Source organism: Thalassophryne amazonica, chromosome 7 (genome assembly GCF_902500255.1).
Source record: "Thalassophryne amazonica chromosome 7, fThaAma1.1, whole genome shotgun sequence".
NCBI classification, from domain to species: Eukaryota; Metazoa; Chordata; class Actinopteri; order Batrachoidiformes; family Batrachoididae; genus Thalassophryne; species Thalassophryne amazonica.
The window spans coordinates 26,549,962-26,565,007 of NC_047109.1; the positions used below are offsets into that span (position 1 = coordinate 26,549,962).

The 15,046-nt window shown below is 41.3% G+C and overlaps 1 protein-coding gene across 1 annotated transcript in view; it reads left to right on the forward strand.

Annotated features, from left to right (window-relative positions):
- LOC117513405 (stonustoxin subunit alpha-like) overlaps nucleotides 1–7,029 on the forward strand; it is a 15,683-nt gene extending 8,654 nt beyond the window's left edge. Inside the window, exons 2-5 of the mRNA XM_034173589.1 lie at nucleotides 4,177–4,350; nucleotides 4,565–4,720; nucleotides 5,762–5,808; nucleotides 6,506–7,029. Coding sequence (XP_034029480.1) covers nucleotides 4,177–4,350; nucleotides 4,565–4,720; nucleotides 5,762–5,808; nucleotides 6,506–7,029 — 901 coding nt within the window. The remainder of the gene's footprint in view (nucleotides 1–4,176; nucleotides 4,351–4,564; nucleotides 4,721–5,761; nucleotides 5,809–6,505) is intronic.
- Nucleotides 7,030–15,046: the final 8,017 nt, after the last annotated feature.

Sequence of the window (15,046 nt, forward strand, 5' to 3'; positions counted from 1 at the left end):
TAAATAAAATTAATAGATAGAATAACTCCATTAATGTCAATTCTGTCATTTGTAGAAAGTTAAAATATAACATATCTTTTAATTTTAACCCTATAAAGCCCACCCTGTGAAATAATTGTCAGAAAATTCAAATTTTTTGAAACAAGAGTCTTTATTGGACCTTTTAACAAACCCACCAAAACAAACAAACAAAAAAACAAAAACCTTTTTACATATGTTTTATTTGTATCATATTTGCTACATTGGGCGTTCTAGCATAAAAACATCCATTTTAAATCCAGAGCAAACATAACATTTCAAACCTATAAAATGCTGCATTTTCTTAGGGAAATTACTGTGGATCACTTGTTTCAGGCAGCCATTATGAATGCCTCATCTGAAGGCCCTCTGATGCATAAGATACTGACATCTGGTGATTTGTCTGTGCACTACAAGTATCTCATTGTATACGGTGGGTTTTTTTGGGGAGAAAATATCACACTGATGAAGCAGACATCTCAGAAAATCCTGTATCAAATATGATACACTTGGCGTTATAGGGTTAAATAATGCATAATTCTGAAGTTTTGTAACAGACAGATGCCAAAGGGATTATGGGTAAAATATGCCTCCGCTAACACTGATTGGTTGACTTGTTCATTCTATGTAAAAACAAACACATTAATGTGAGGTGTGTGTTGTTTACATATTAATGTGCTTTTGTAAAATAGGTTATTTTTTGTATTTGTTAAAAAAAAAAAGGCATTTGCAAAACAAAGCCAAGTTGTGATTATATGTATAACCAGTGTCAAAATAAATACAACACTGCCATCTACTGGTGCCCAGACACTTAGTACTTAGGGTGAATACTGCCATGAACACTACTGGCCAGTAGATGGCAGTAGAGACCCTGAAAACTTGCTAAAACAAATATTCTAAACAAATAATCCCTCCGTGTCTGCTACGTTTAAGATGCACGGAATTTAATAAATGCAAACCGAATTTCAGACATCATATATATTACTCTGGAACAAAGAGGACAGTCAGTGTTTGACAAAAGCAAGACGTTAAAGAACAAACATGAAGCATTGCAGCTCACAATGATTCCAATTGAAAATAATGGAGAAGCACCCTGAGCTGCTTCTGGCATTTTTACATAAAACAAACACAATAACAACATTAATAAACCCAGAGAATATATTCACGAGAGCTTTAGGCACAATATACCAAGGGTTTAATGCTGTTGTCTGTGTGGAGCCTGATCAGAGCATCTCAAATGCATTTCTCCTGTCGTGAATGTACTGAGATTACCCATAATGCACTGGATACAGCAGGTCCACACTAAAACCTTCAAAATTAGTGCATTACTTTAAAACTAAAACATATATCAGATGTTTTCACTTTATAAAACTTCAGACGTGACGGTAATTTAGATAACTTGTCAGAAATTAGTTTGGTTAAAATTCTAACCATAAGTTAAAACTGTATGCCTCTGGATGATGTGGGTGATATTGCCAGAAAACTGGTATGGGATTAAAAGAAATGAGGTTTTTTTTTTCTGTGAGCAGTTCTCCTTTCTCTGCAGAGGATAGGGCAGTTTCTTCTGAAACTAGCTCTCCTCTGTTTGCAGAGGATAGAACTGCCCATCTGCTACACTCAAATCTTTGATGTCAGGTTTTATAAATGTTGGCGGTCTAAAAATGATCAGACCAAAATTTATCAGAAGATAATTAGTCCACTGATAGTTTTCAAAATTATCTCAAAAGGTAATCCGATAATGAAAACATTAGCTTTGATAATTAGCGGAACTGTGCCCACCATTGCATTTAAACCATGTGGTCCAGGCTGCTAAGCTAACATTAACCTCTTTATCAGGACCCTGGAATCTGAATGAGACAGAATCAGGGTTGTATCATCTGCAAATATTTGACAAATCATTCACATCAATAAGAAATAATGGACTTTGTATGATGGACACAAAAAAAGGACGGGGTCACCTGGCTGGGTTGTCCAGGTGTGGGTGGTGTTGTTTTGGGGTTTCCCCGATGAAGCAGAGGGCTGCCTGAGTGTGACGTCATGTGGCGGAGAGGAATCTGATTACCGTTTGTGACCTTCAGAGGATCTAGCCTTCTTGGAGACTCTGAGTGGGATCCTGGAAAAGGTTCCTGCTGGAGACTCCTCAGTTCTAGTGGGGGGCGTCAGCGTCCACGTGGATGACGAAGAAGAAACTCAAGAGACTGTTTGTCATGGATCCCCCGGTGCTTCCAGTTTTTAAACATTTGGATTCATCTGTCAGTCACAGAATAAACAGACACACACAGAACACCATGAGTTCCAATCTGGTGGATCCTGACACAGATTTGGAATCAACTGATCAGAAAGACAGACATGGCTGTTCCACAACGGGGTCTGGCACACACGACCTGTCAATCAAAGAGAGACACCCCCCCCCCCCCCCCCCAATTATTCAGAATGTTGTGGTGTGAAATCTGTCAAACTGAAGAAGAATCTTCCCCAGAGGAAACTATCTATAGAGACCAAAACCGTTTTAGTACCAGGCTGTAAATATGTTTATGCTGGACATTTGAACATGGACTTCAATGGAAAGATACTCCTTTTTGGAGCTGAACTCATGTGGCCATTTAAGGAACTGCCAGACTTTCCACTTGACGTTTTCTTCATTTCAGACAGTTGGAGGTTGAGGCTTGGTTCTTGGGTGTTGTGATGTACGCTGCCCCCTCGTGGTTACACTATTTTGAACAGTTGATTAGAACACGTTAAATGCGTGGGACTAATTTAAGATGATCTGATCTTATTTCTCAGCAGATGAAGAGATGGAATCTTCAGGCACCTCATGATTCCATTCAGTTACCATCCAGAGGGCTGTGGTTCAATTATCAATCAGTAATCAATACATTTTGATTGATCTTTTTTCTTTCTGTGTGGCTGCTTGATACTTTTCCAAGCAGAGTTTTGTATGGCTTCACAGTGAATTGATCCCCAGTAACAGCTCAGGAATATTGGCCGCTGTGTGTCATTCAGGAGTTCTAAATCCTAAAACCCAGGGGGTCCTGGGGTTTAGTCCCCCAGTGAAAACTGCCTGTGTGACTTCAGACTGACTCGTGTTTGGAATACTGCTACTCCAGCAACAAAAGGTCACACTCACATCTGCAGCTTCTTCCCGTCTTTATGTGCACTTCATTGTGATGCACGTGCATGCCAGTTGTGCTGCACTCACGCACTTGTGATTTGTGTCAGAATAAAATAATAACGACCAAACTTTGTTGCACGGCTGATTTGCTGCAGAAATGGTGACACCAGGCCTCTGTTCTCTTCTTGTTTCCTTTTCATTGTACTTTGGGAGCTTGATGTTCTCCAACACACTGCTGCACAGCGCACGTTCAAATGGAAATAGTGGTGAGATTTTAGGTAATCTGCCATGATCCACAGGAATCACTGATGTGAATGATTCTTGCCACTTTATGAAACAAAAGAATGAGTCCCCTTACCAAAAAATAGTACTGATAAGTATATAAAAAGTAAACTGGAAGTATACTTGAAACATACTTGCATGTACTACTTTTTGGTAAGGGTCTGCTTTCGGCGGAGCCTTTTATGTGCTGACTCAGTGTGAAGATAAAAACAGAGATTTTGCTGATTGGTGCAAACAAACACACAGTCACACAATTCTTCTGTGTGTGTTTTTAGATTCTGAAGTCCAAACTGTCCACATGCAGCCAGAACTTGTTGCTCAGTGCTTCTTGTCCTGTGGTGTGTCACATTTATCACAGTCTTGTTTGGTCATCAAGCTGCATGGCGTCTCCTCCGAGATTTTGGAACAGACCGGGTGAAGTGAAGGCTGATGGCAAATGTTCTGAAATCAAAAGTTTATTACAGTTTGAAGAAGGACCTGAGTAAAAGCAGAAACAGGTTTCCATCAGGAAGGTGAAAAGTTTAATGGTGGCCAGCAGCCGAATTCCAACTCCCACAACCAACATTTACAAAATAGATGATTGACATTTGAGAATCAGTTTCACAGCACATGACTATAAACATCTAATCCACTGAAGAATCATGTTGGACTGAATAAAAACACTTTGTGTCCAAAGCTGGTTTCTGGATCCTGTCTGAAGTGCAGAACGATCTGAACCTTTGCATGATGACACAAATCTGTTTCTTGTTGATTTTTGTCTTCAGGCTGAGTTTGTGTGATCTGTCAGAGAGAAGCTGTGAAGTTTTGAGCTCACTTCTCAGCTCACAGTCCTCCAGTCTGAGAGAACTGGATCTGAGTAACAACAATCTGCAGGATTCAGTATTGAAGCTGCTGTCTGCTGGACTGGAGAGTCCACACTATCACCTGGACACTCTCAGGTCAGGACTCATCCATGTGTGCAGCAGCTCCATAAATCAGAGTGAAGGTGCAGCTTTGCTCCCTGTCATGTTGTGTGAGTGTTGATAGATCTCAGTGTTTGAACCACAGTCATGAGCTCATCCTGCAGCAGACTTCAGTGTGTCCGTGCTGCTGCAAAGTGGGGACGTCCTGACACTGTCCTCACATTGTGTCTGCTGGTTTGTGTGTCTGCAGGCTGTCAGGCTGTCTGATCACACATGAAGGCTGTGCTTCTCTGGCCTCAGCTCTGACCTCCAACCCCTCCCATCTCAGAGAGCTGGACCTGAGCTACAACCATCCAGGAGACTCAGTCAAGCTGCTGGATCCACTCCAGACTCTGGACTCTCTCAGGTATGGACTGGGTCTGGTGGAGAAGCTCCGTATGCTTCCTGTGGACTTGACACACCGAGCTGATCTCAAACACCTCACACTGACAAACAGCGACTCAGCAAACTCTCTGTGCCGACTCATTGTTCCTGTTTGACATGAACACGTGACAGAGATCCAGCTGATGGTCAGCTGACCTCTAACATACATGTGTGTATGTTCTGCTCACGTGTTTGAGGAAATCATTTGTTAGTCATTCACACATTCTGGTGCAAAGACAAACAAAAACAGTCGATCATTTTCACTGTCAGTCTGTTCAGAGTCACATGTTTCAGACAGGAATTGAGACAAAAAGCTACATTTCTCTGAAGCAGGAGTCACCAACCTCCTCCTGGAGATCACCTGCTGCCTGCATGTTCTCCTTGTGGACCTGCTGCAGCCACAGCTGATGAGTCCAGTCTGGTGTTTCCTCACAGGCGTCACATGAAAGCTTCAGAAAAGCTTCTTCATGGAACATTTCTGAGCTCCAACAAAACTTTGAATTTTTAGGGTGAAGAATTCAAAGTTTGAGGTTTGTGTCTCCAAATTCCTGCAGTTTTTCCAGCTTCTGGACCATTAAAGGTTCACTTGTTCTGAATGATAGAACATCTTAAAGTACCTTCAGTGGTTCTGCAGTAAATCATTAGTTTCACAGCCAGTTTTCTTTGGAGATGAACACATGAACATTTTCTCGGACTTCATTTCCATCAACCCTTCAGAAATCCAGTCTGATACTGTGGAGTAAATCTGATCTGGTCCGTGTCACGTGACCTCCAGCAGCAGGGTTGGTAAGCTCTGATTGGTTAAACCCACTTCAACAGATTTTCACCAGAATCTTCAAACCTGAAAAAGCCAAAAGTTGTTTGCTGCTGATCAGCACAGTTAGAGGTGATCGATAATCAATGATCCATTTGGAGTGATGAGTGTGTTAGAAGAGAAGAACTAAAGTGTGTGGATGAGATCAATGTCATGTTGATGTTTCCATGATTAAATACCATGCGTTGCTCCGCCCCCTCCTCCTTTCAGGGTGGATCCTGGTGGAGTCCGATGGCTGAGACCAGGTCTGAGGAAGTGTAAGTGTCTTTGTACTTTGATACATCTGTTTCCATAGAAACCACCCTCTGTGACATCACTCATTCAAGTCCTACTGACACTGAAGCAGAGTTCAACATGAAGGCTGCTACAAATGATCAGTTGATAATTCCGGCTGTGTCTTCATGTTGATCAATGAAGTGACTGATTGAAAACTCCAGCTGTGTCGTTGTGTCGATTGATGAACTGTTCAATTGATAACTTCGGCTGTGCCATCGTGTTGATCAATGAACCATTCGATTGAAAACTGTCGTGCTTTCGATCGGTAAACTGATCGATTGATAACTGTGTCATGTTGATTGATGAACTGATCGATTGATAACTGTGTTGCGTTTTGTTCCATCAGATTTCTCTGAACTGGTCGATTGATAATTCTGTCGTGTTGATTGATGAACTGATCGATTGATAACTGTGTTGCTACAAACGATCAATTGATAACTCCGACTGTGTCGTCATGTTGATCAATGAACTGATCGATTGATAACTGTCGTGTTTTGTTCCATCTGATTTCTGTGAATTGATCGGTTGATAACTGTGATGTGTTGATTGATGAACTGATCGATTGATAACTGTCCTGTTTTGTTCTATCTGATTTCTGTGAATTGATCGATTGATAACTGTGTTGTGTTGATTGATGAACTGATCGATTGATAACTGTGTTGTGTTTTGTTCCATCAGATTTCTGTGAACTCTGTCTGGATCCAAACTCAGTGAACAGAAAACTCAAACTGACCAAAAACACAAAGGTGGAACATGTGGACAAGGATCAATCATATCCTGATCATCCAGACAGATTTGACCTTTGCCCTCAGGTCCTGTCTTCAGCCTGTCTGACCTGTCGCTGTTACTGGGAGGTCGAGTGGACAGGAGACGTTTTTATATCAGTGACTTACAGAAGAATCAGAAGGAAAGGAGACAGTGTGGACTCTGTGTTTGGATGTAATGATCAGTCCTGGAGTCTGTTCTGCTCTGATGGTTGCTACTTTGTCTGGCACAATAACAGACAAACATTCTGTCCTCGCTGCCCTTCGTCCTCTCACAGAGTCTCAGTGTTTGTGGACTGTCCTGCTGGCACTCTGTCCTTCTATGAAGTCTCCTCTGACTCTCTGATCCACCTCCACACCTTCTGCTGCATGTTCACTGAACCTCTGTGTGCTGGGTTCGGGATCTGGTCTGATCCTGGTTCCTCTGTGTCTGTGTGAACTGTAGGACAAAGAGTCTCCTGCAAACACTTGATCATGAGTGTTTGCAGGAGCGTGTGCAGTGTGCAACTAGTGTGTGCAGTGTTACCACACAGTCCAGAACAACATCTGGACATCGGCAGCTCCGGATACACGTGAGCGACGAAGCCGGCGGAGCTATTCATGGAACGTCCGAAGAGGAGGCGAGGGAAGAGAAGCGAGCTACCAGACCGAAGCTGCCTAGTTTCAGTTCCAGCTGATGTCCACTCCTCGGCTAAAGCCAAATAATTAGCTTTTAACTGCAGAATCAATCACCGTGGAGCTGAGTGTTTGACCTGTTTTTGTTTTTACCAAATAAAGCTACACAGTTTTTATTGTTACTGCTGTAACTAAAAGAAAACTCTCAACTTTAAATAACTTAGATTTTTTTTTTTAATTTACAGTTTTTTAACCATCAAGTAATCAAACAAAATAGCACAGTGCTGTTTCATATGTCTTTATATTTTAAGAAATATATTTCTTGACCCACATCAGAAACATAATTTGCTGAATGACTGAGTGAGTATTACATTACTATAAGGTGACCAAGAATTTTAAAACAGAGATCAAAGGTTGAACAAGTTCATGTATTAATGTGCAATAAATACCCCTATTGTTGCATTGGAATTGATACTGAGGATAATTATTATCTTTGAGGTCTTTGAATTGTCAATTCTTTAACGATGTAGCTTTCTGAACCTGTGTGTGTGTGTGTGTGTGTGTGTGTATATATATATATATATATATATATATATATATATATATATATATACAACCCCTGGCAAAAATTATGGAATCACCGGCCTCGGAGGATGTTCATTCAGTTGTTTAATTTTGTAGAAAAAAAGCAGATCACAGACATGACACAAAACTAAAGTCATTTCAAATGGCAACTTTCTGGCTTTAAGAAACACTATAAGAAATCAGGAAAAATAATTGTGGCAGTCAGTAACGGTTACTTTTTTAGACCAAGCAGAGGAAAAAAATATGGAATCACTCAATTCTGAGGAAAAAATTATGGAATCACCCTGTAAATTTTCATCCCCAAAACTAACACCTGCATCATATCAGATCTGCTCGTTAGTCTGCATCTAAAAAGGAGTGAACACACCTTGGAGAGCTGTTGCACCAAGTGGACTGACATGAATCATGGCTCCAACACGAGAGATGTCAATTGAAACAAAGGAGAGGATTATCAAACTCTTAAAAGAGAGTAAATCATCACGCAATGTTGCAAAAGATGTTGGTTGTTCACAGTCAGCTGTGTCTAAACTCTGGACCAAATACAAACAACATGGGAAGGTTGTTAAAGGCAAACATACTGGTAGACCAAGGAAGACATCAAAGCGTCAAGACAGAAAACTTAAAGCAATATGTCTCAAAAATCGAAAAATGTACAACAAAACAAATGAGGAACGAATGGGAGGAAACTGGAGTCAACGTCTGTGACCGAATTGTAAGAAACCGCCTAAAGGAAATGGGATTTACATACAGAAAAGCTAAACGAAACGCATCATTAACACCTAAACCGAAAAAAACAAGGTTACAATGGGCTAAGGAAAAGCAATTGTGGACTGTGGATGACTGGATGAAAGTCATATTCAGTGATGAATCTCGAATCTGCATTGGGCAAGGTGATGATACTGGAACTTTTGTTTGGTGCCTTTCCAATGAGATTTATAAAGATGACTGCCTGAAGAGAACATGTAAATTTCCACAGTCATTGATGATATGGGGCTGCATGTCAAGTAAAGGCACTGGGGAGATGGCTGTCATTACATCATCAATAAATGCACAAGTTTATGTTGATATTTTGGACAATTGAAAGGATGTTTGGGGATGATGAAATCATTTTTCAAGATGATAATGCATCTTGCCATAGAGCAAAAACTGCAAAAACATTCCTTGCAAAAAGACACATAGGGTCAATGTCAATGAGCAGATCTGATTTGATGCAGGTGTTAATTTGGGGGATGAAAATTTACAGGGTGATTCCATAATTTTTTCCTCAGAATTGAGTGATTCCATATTTTTTTCCTCTGCTTGGTCTAAAAAAGTAACCGTTACTGACTGCCACAATCTTTTTTCTTGATTTCTTATAGTGTTTCTTAAAGTCAGAAAGTTGCCATTTGAAATGACTTTAGTTTTGTGTCATGTCTGTGATCTGCTTTTTTTCTACAAAATTAAACAACTGAATGAACATCCTCTGAGGCCGGTGATTCCATAATTGTTTGCCAGGGGTTGTATATATATATATATATATATATATATATATATATATGATTAAAGTCTGGTAGCACAATAAAAGTTGTGTGAAAAGACTGGTGGAAAAATGACCCAACAAAAAAAAAATTACTTTTTTTTTTTTGGTGGGTAAATAGACCTCAAAATGCACCAGAATGCAGCTGAGAGCTAAAACATTTTTCAATGGCCCACTTTCATCACTGTCTGCTCCCAGGCTAAAGGCTAGAGCTACCAGACTGCAGCTGCCTCGTGATTGTTTCAAGCTGAAACAATCGATCAGTTCACCATGAATTTGAGGATGCAAACACATACACATACGAGGTCTCTTAGATAATAAACCGACCCTTTTATTTTTTTTTTTAACTATATGGATTTGAATGACATGCGATTACACCAATCATGCTTGAACCCTCGTGCGCATGCGTGAGTTTTTTCACGCGTGTCGGTGACGTCATTTCCCTGTGGGCAGGCCTTGAGTGAGATGTGGTCCCGCCCTCTCGGCTGAATTCCTTTGTTTCACACGCTGCTCGAGACGGCGCGCGTTGCTTTATCAACATTTTTTCTGGACCTGTGAGGAATATCCGAGTGGACACTATTCGAGAAATTAAGCTGGTTTTCTGTGAAAGGTTTAACGGCTGATGAGAGATTATGGGGTGTTTCTGTCAGTGTAAGGACTTCCCACGGAGCGGGACGTCCTGCAGCGCTTCCAGGCGCTGTCGTCGGCCTGTTTCGAGCTTAAAACATCCTAATTTAAGGCTTAATTCACCCAGGACATCGTGAGAGAACAGAGAAGATTCAGAAGAGGCCGGCATGAGGAATTTATGCGGACATTCCACTGTTTAAGGACATTTTTTTAATGAAAGACGTACGCGCAAATTCGCCGAGTCGTTTCCGTGACGACTCGGCAAATCTGTGTGCGCCGCGACAGGAAAAACACCTCCGTGTTGAAAACCATTTGTAGAATTCAGGCGGCTTTTAATGGCTTTCAACAAGTGAGTAACTGAGAAATTGTTTAACAGCTTGGGCATGTTCCAACTTGCCCGTTAAGATTTCCAACGGAGGTGTTTTTCCTGTCGCGACCCCCCGCGGTCGGGTCCGGCCCGACATGCGACTCTGCCCGCACGTTCTTTCATTACAAAATGACCGTTAACAATGGAATGTCCGAATAAACTCCTCATGCCGACTTCTTCTGAAAGTTCTCTGTTCTCTGACGACTTACTGCGTCAACAGAGCCTGAAATGTGGAAGTTTTCAACTTGAAATGGCGAGACGCTGCCGCCTCGAAGCGCAGATCGCCGTCAGGCGCCGTGGACCGTCCTTAAAGCGACTCTACCAGACCAAAATCTCTCATCAGCCGTTAAAATTTTTACCGAAAACCAGCTGAATTTATCGAATGGTGTCCACTCAGTTGTGCCTTACAGTTTTGAAAAAAATGTTTATCAAACAAAGCAACAGTCTCTGAGCCATTCCTAAACAATGAAAAAAATCGACGAGCGGGTGGACGACTCCTCACTCAAAGCCTGCCCACAGGCGAATGACGTAACCGACAGGCGTGAAAAAACTCTTGCATGCCCACGAGGGTTCAAGCATGTCTGATGTAATCACACATGATTCAAATCCATATGGTTTTTGAAAAAATAATAAGGTCGGATACTTTTCTAATAGACCTCGTAGTGTTGAGAAACCACATTTTTGCTCTGCTCCTGAAAAAAAAAATCAGACAATTGTGAAAAACAGATAAAGAAACCATTTGGCTGTTTACCTCTTAAAAAATTTTGTGATGGATAAGTTTGAGGATGCAAACAAGCGTGTGCGCGTACACACACACACACACACACACACACACACACACACACACACACACACACACACACACACACACACACACTGTGCTGAGAAACCATGTTTCTGCTCTGGTCCTGAAAAAGTTCAATTTTCAAAACAGAAAAAAAAAAAAAAACATTTGGCTGTTTTCCTCTTTGAAAAATATTTCCATGAAAGAGAAATTTGAGGATTCAAACACACACACACACACAGTGTTGAGAAACCACGTTTCTACTCTGCTCCTGAAAAAAAATTCAGAAAATTGTCATAGCAGAAAAAGAAACCATTTGGCTGTATACCTCTTAAAAAAAGTCTTGTGATGGAGAAATTTGAGGATGCAAACACAAGCACACACGCAAATGCACACACACACTGCTGAGAAACCATGTTTTTGCTCTGCTGAAAAAGTTAAATTTTCAAAACAGAAAAAGAAACCATTTGTCTGTTTTCCTCTTTGAAATATATTGCCATGAAAGAGAAATTTGAGGATTCAAACACAAGTGCACATGCACACATGCACACACAGTGTGTGTTGAGAAATGTTTCTGCTCTGGTCCTGAAAAAAGTTCAGACAATTTTCAAAACAGAAAAAGAAACCATTTGTCTGTTTTCCTCTTTGAAATATATTGCCATGAAAGAGAAATTTGAGGATTCAAACACAAGTGCACATGCACACATGCACACACAGTGTGTGTTGAGAAATGTTTCTGCTCTGGTCCTGAAAAAAGTTCAGACAATTTTCAAAACAGAAAAAGAAACCATTTGGCTGTTTTCCTATTTGAAAATATTGCCATGAAAGAGAAACGTGAGGATGCAAACAGACAGAGACACACGCACACTGTGTGTGCTGAGAAACCATGTTTCTGCTCTGCTCCTGTAAAAAAAAAAAAAAAAAAAAAATCAGACAAAGAAAGAAAGAAAAAGTTCAATTTTCAAAACAGAAAAAAAAAAACATTTGGCTGTTTTCCTCTTTGAAAAATATTGCCATGAAAGAAATTTGATTCAAACACAAGTGCACATGCGCACACACACACACACACACACACACACACACACACATACACACACACTTTTTATATAAAGCAGCATCCAGCAGCACACAGCATGGCATCCAGCGGCTCCCATTGGCCTGGCAAATTATGCGGCAGTGTGGGGGTTAAATGAGTCATGCCGCTCTTATCATCCAGCCAGCCTGACTCGAGTTCGGATATCGGATTGGGGAATGATTTGTCGTCATCTTCTTTTAAGTGGGCAGCGTAATCTGTTGCCTTGCTCTGTTGTGATACAAATCAGTGCGTTTTATCCCACCTGTGTTCATTATTCATTGATCCAAATCCCAGACTCATGTGCCTATAAACCTAATAAATGACACAGAACATGCAGGGAAACGTGCCAGGCAGTTACTTCATGATTATTTACTAGAGACACCATTCAGCTGCCATTCACCAACCAGATCCATGATTACTTGTATTTTATTCTTCACAAATTATTTATTTATACTCTCGGAAATACAAATGTAGTGTACAAGATTTACAGAGGTCCGCAAAGCGAAACAGTGATCAGCTGATTCTGTATTTATGAATAGACACTGCCTGGGTCAGCAGTGGGTCGAGTCGGGCAAAACCTGAATTTTCAGTTCTTGTGCAACATAAGCTTCAGTTTTTCTTCCTTGGACACCAATACCATGTTTTCACAAAACGTCTTTCAAGGAATCAATGCTCCAAGAGGAAAAATAATCAAAGTGGTGGTTCTTGGTCCAGTGAGACATTGGCATCAATTTGACCAGTTAACGCTCAGCCTCGGGTCGTGTGTCATACATCACACTGACAAAGTGAGGAACCTTGGGGTAATTTTTGATCCTTCATTGTCCTTTGGCCTCCACATTAGAAATATTACTAGGACTGCTTTCTTCCACCTGCAAAATATAGCGAAGATTCATCCCATCCTGTCTATGGCTGATGCTGAGACCCTGATCTATGCATTTATCTCTTCTAGATTGGACTACTGCAATGTTCTATTTTCTGGTTTACCGCAGTCTAGCATTAGGGGTCTCCAACTGGTTCAAAATGCTGCAGCCAGACTTTTGACACGAAGCAGAAAGTACAACCACATTACACCCATTTTGGCATCCCTTCACTGGCTTCCTGTCCCAGTGAGATCAGATTTTAAGGTTCTGCTACTAACCTATAAAATTATTCATGGACTGGCACCTCCCTACCTAGCTGACCTAATTAAACCTTACGTACCGGCCCGGGCTTTACGTTCTCAGGGTGCAGGACTACTTTGTGTCCCTAAGGTGAATAAGAAGTCTGCGCGTCACAGAGCTTCCTCTTATCATGCCCCTGTTCTGTGGAATGATCTCCCTGTGTCAATAAAACAGTCAGATTCTGTGGAGACTCTCAAGTCCAGACTTAAGATGCACTTATTTCCCCTTTCATATGGCTAGCATACTGGTACAGTTTTGTTTTACGCTTTTTACTCTTTTAATTCATTTATCAGTAATTGGAGCGGGCTGCGGCCTCAACTTTACCTAAATTCTGGGTCTTTTAATGAAGTTTAGGGCTAGTGGCCGGGATCACCTTGGTATTCTGTTTTTCTTGTTGTTTAATGCTTGCAAATTATACAGTATTTTTTGTCTTTCTGATGCCTGATTCTGTTTTTTCTCTCTGTTTAAGGTGCAGCTTCATCCAGAGATGGGAGTTGTATTTGTGTTGGTGACCCTCCTGTCCTGTGTGCCAATAGTATTTCTTGTATATTCGTCCGTGAATTGTTCTGTGAATTGTTCTGTAATTTATGTTTGTAGCATGATCCAAGCAGAGGGTCACCCCTTTGAGTCTGGTCTGCTTGAGGTTTCTTCCTCAGAGGGAGTTTTTCCCTTACCACTGTTGTTCTAAGGGTTGGTAAGGTTGGACCTTACCTGTGTGAAGCGATTTGAGGCAACTCTGTTGTGATTTGGCACTATATAAATGAAAAATAAATTGAAAGTCTCTGTCATTCTCGCTGCCATCACAGTCAGTCATAATGCCTCAAGACTGCAGTTTACACCTCTTGCTCTTTGACCTCGCACATCAGACCCAGAAGAGAGCAGGAGTGTGAAAAGGCGTACTGAGTTCAGCGATGTTTTAATCGAGAAAACCCGCCCCCTCGAAGCTTAATGCCCGGATGGTTGACCTTGAGATATATATAAAGAACATACGATTTTTTTTTTCATCCAGTCTCCTGCTCTTCATATTGACTTGTATCTCTGTTCATCTGTGCAGTTGGAACATCAGCAGTTTCCTTCAGGATAAATTAAGTCTTCTGATTGTTGTTGTGTGTTGGGGGGGGTTTGGCTGGACAAGGTTGGGTTGTTTTGTGTTTATTTTCCTTCCCAGGTGATTTGGGGCTGTTCTCTGAGGAAAATGTGCTGCAGAAGAGTCTCTCTCCTCTGTTACGATGATTGGCTGCACCTGTTGCATTCTCGTGCGGTTCTCTATCAGGACAATCCACGACACCTGTGATGTTCACGTGCAGATCTGAGGACTTCCAGCTGGTACCAATGTAGTGATGAAGAACTACATTTAAACCAGCAGTGAGTTGGATAAGATTGCCGGAGAATACGACCTTGTGACGACCGTGTGGGGACGCTGAGGGCCGTTTCAGAGTCTGACATCGCGCCTGTGAAGGAGGACGAGGGTGAGAGGCAAACGCTGTCAGCACATGACAGAGGTGAATATTCTGAAAAGTTTATCCGTGAATGTAAATTGGCGTTTATACGCAGCTATAAGTAATTATTGGTGGAAATTGTTTGGCGTGCTCCTCACAGCAGTGGCGTGCGGATTAATGATCCTCCACTAGCTGAGCAGCAGCCTCTTTGAACTAAGTTTTGAAACCAGACCTAAACTGCTGATAAGTTTGCCTCTAAACAATATTTCGTAGTAATACGTGTTGAA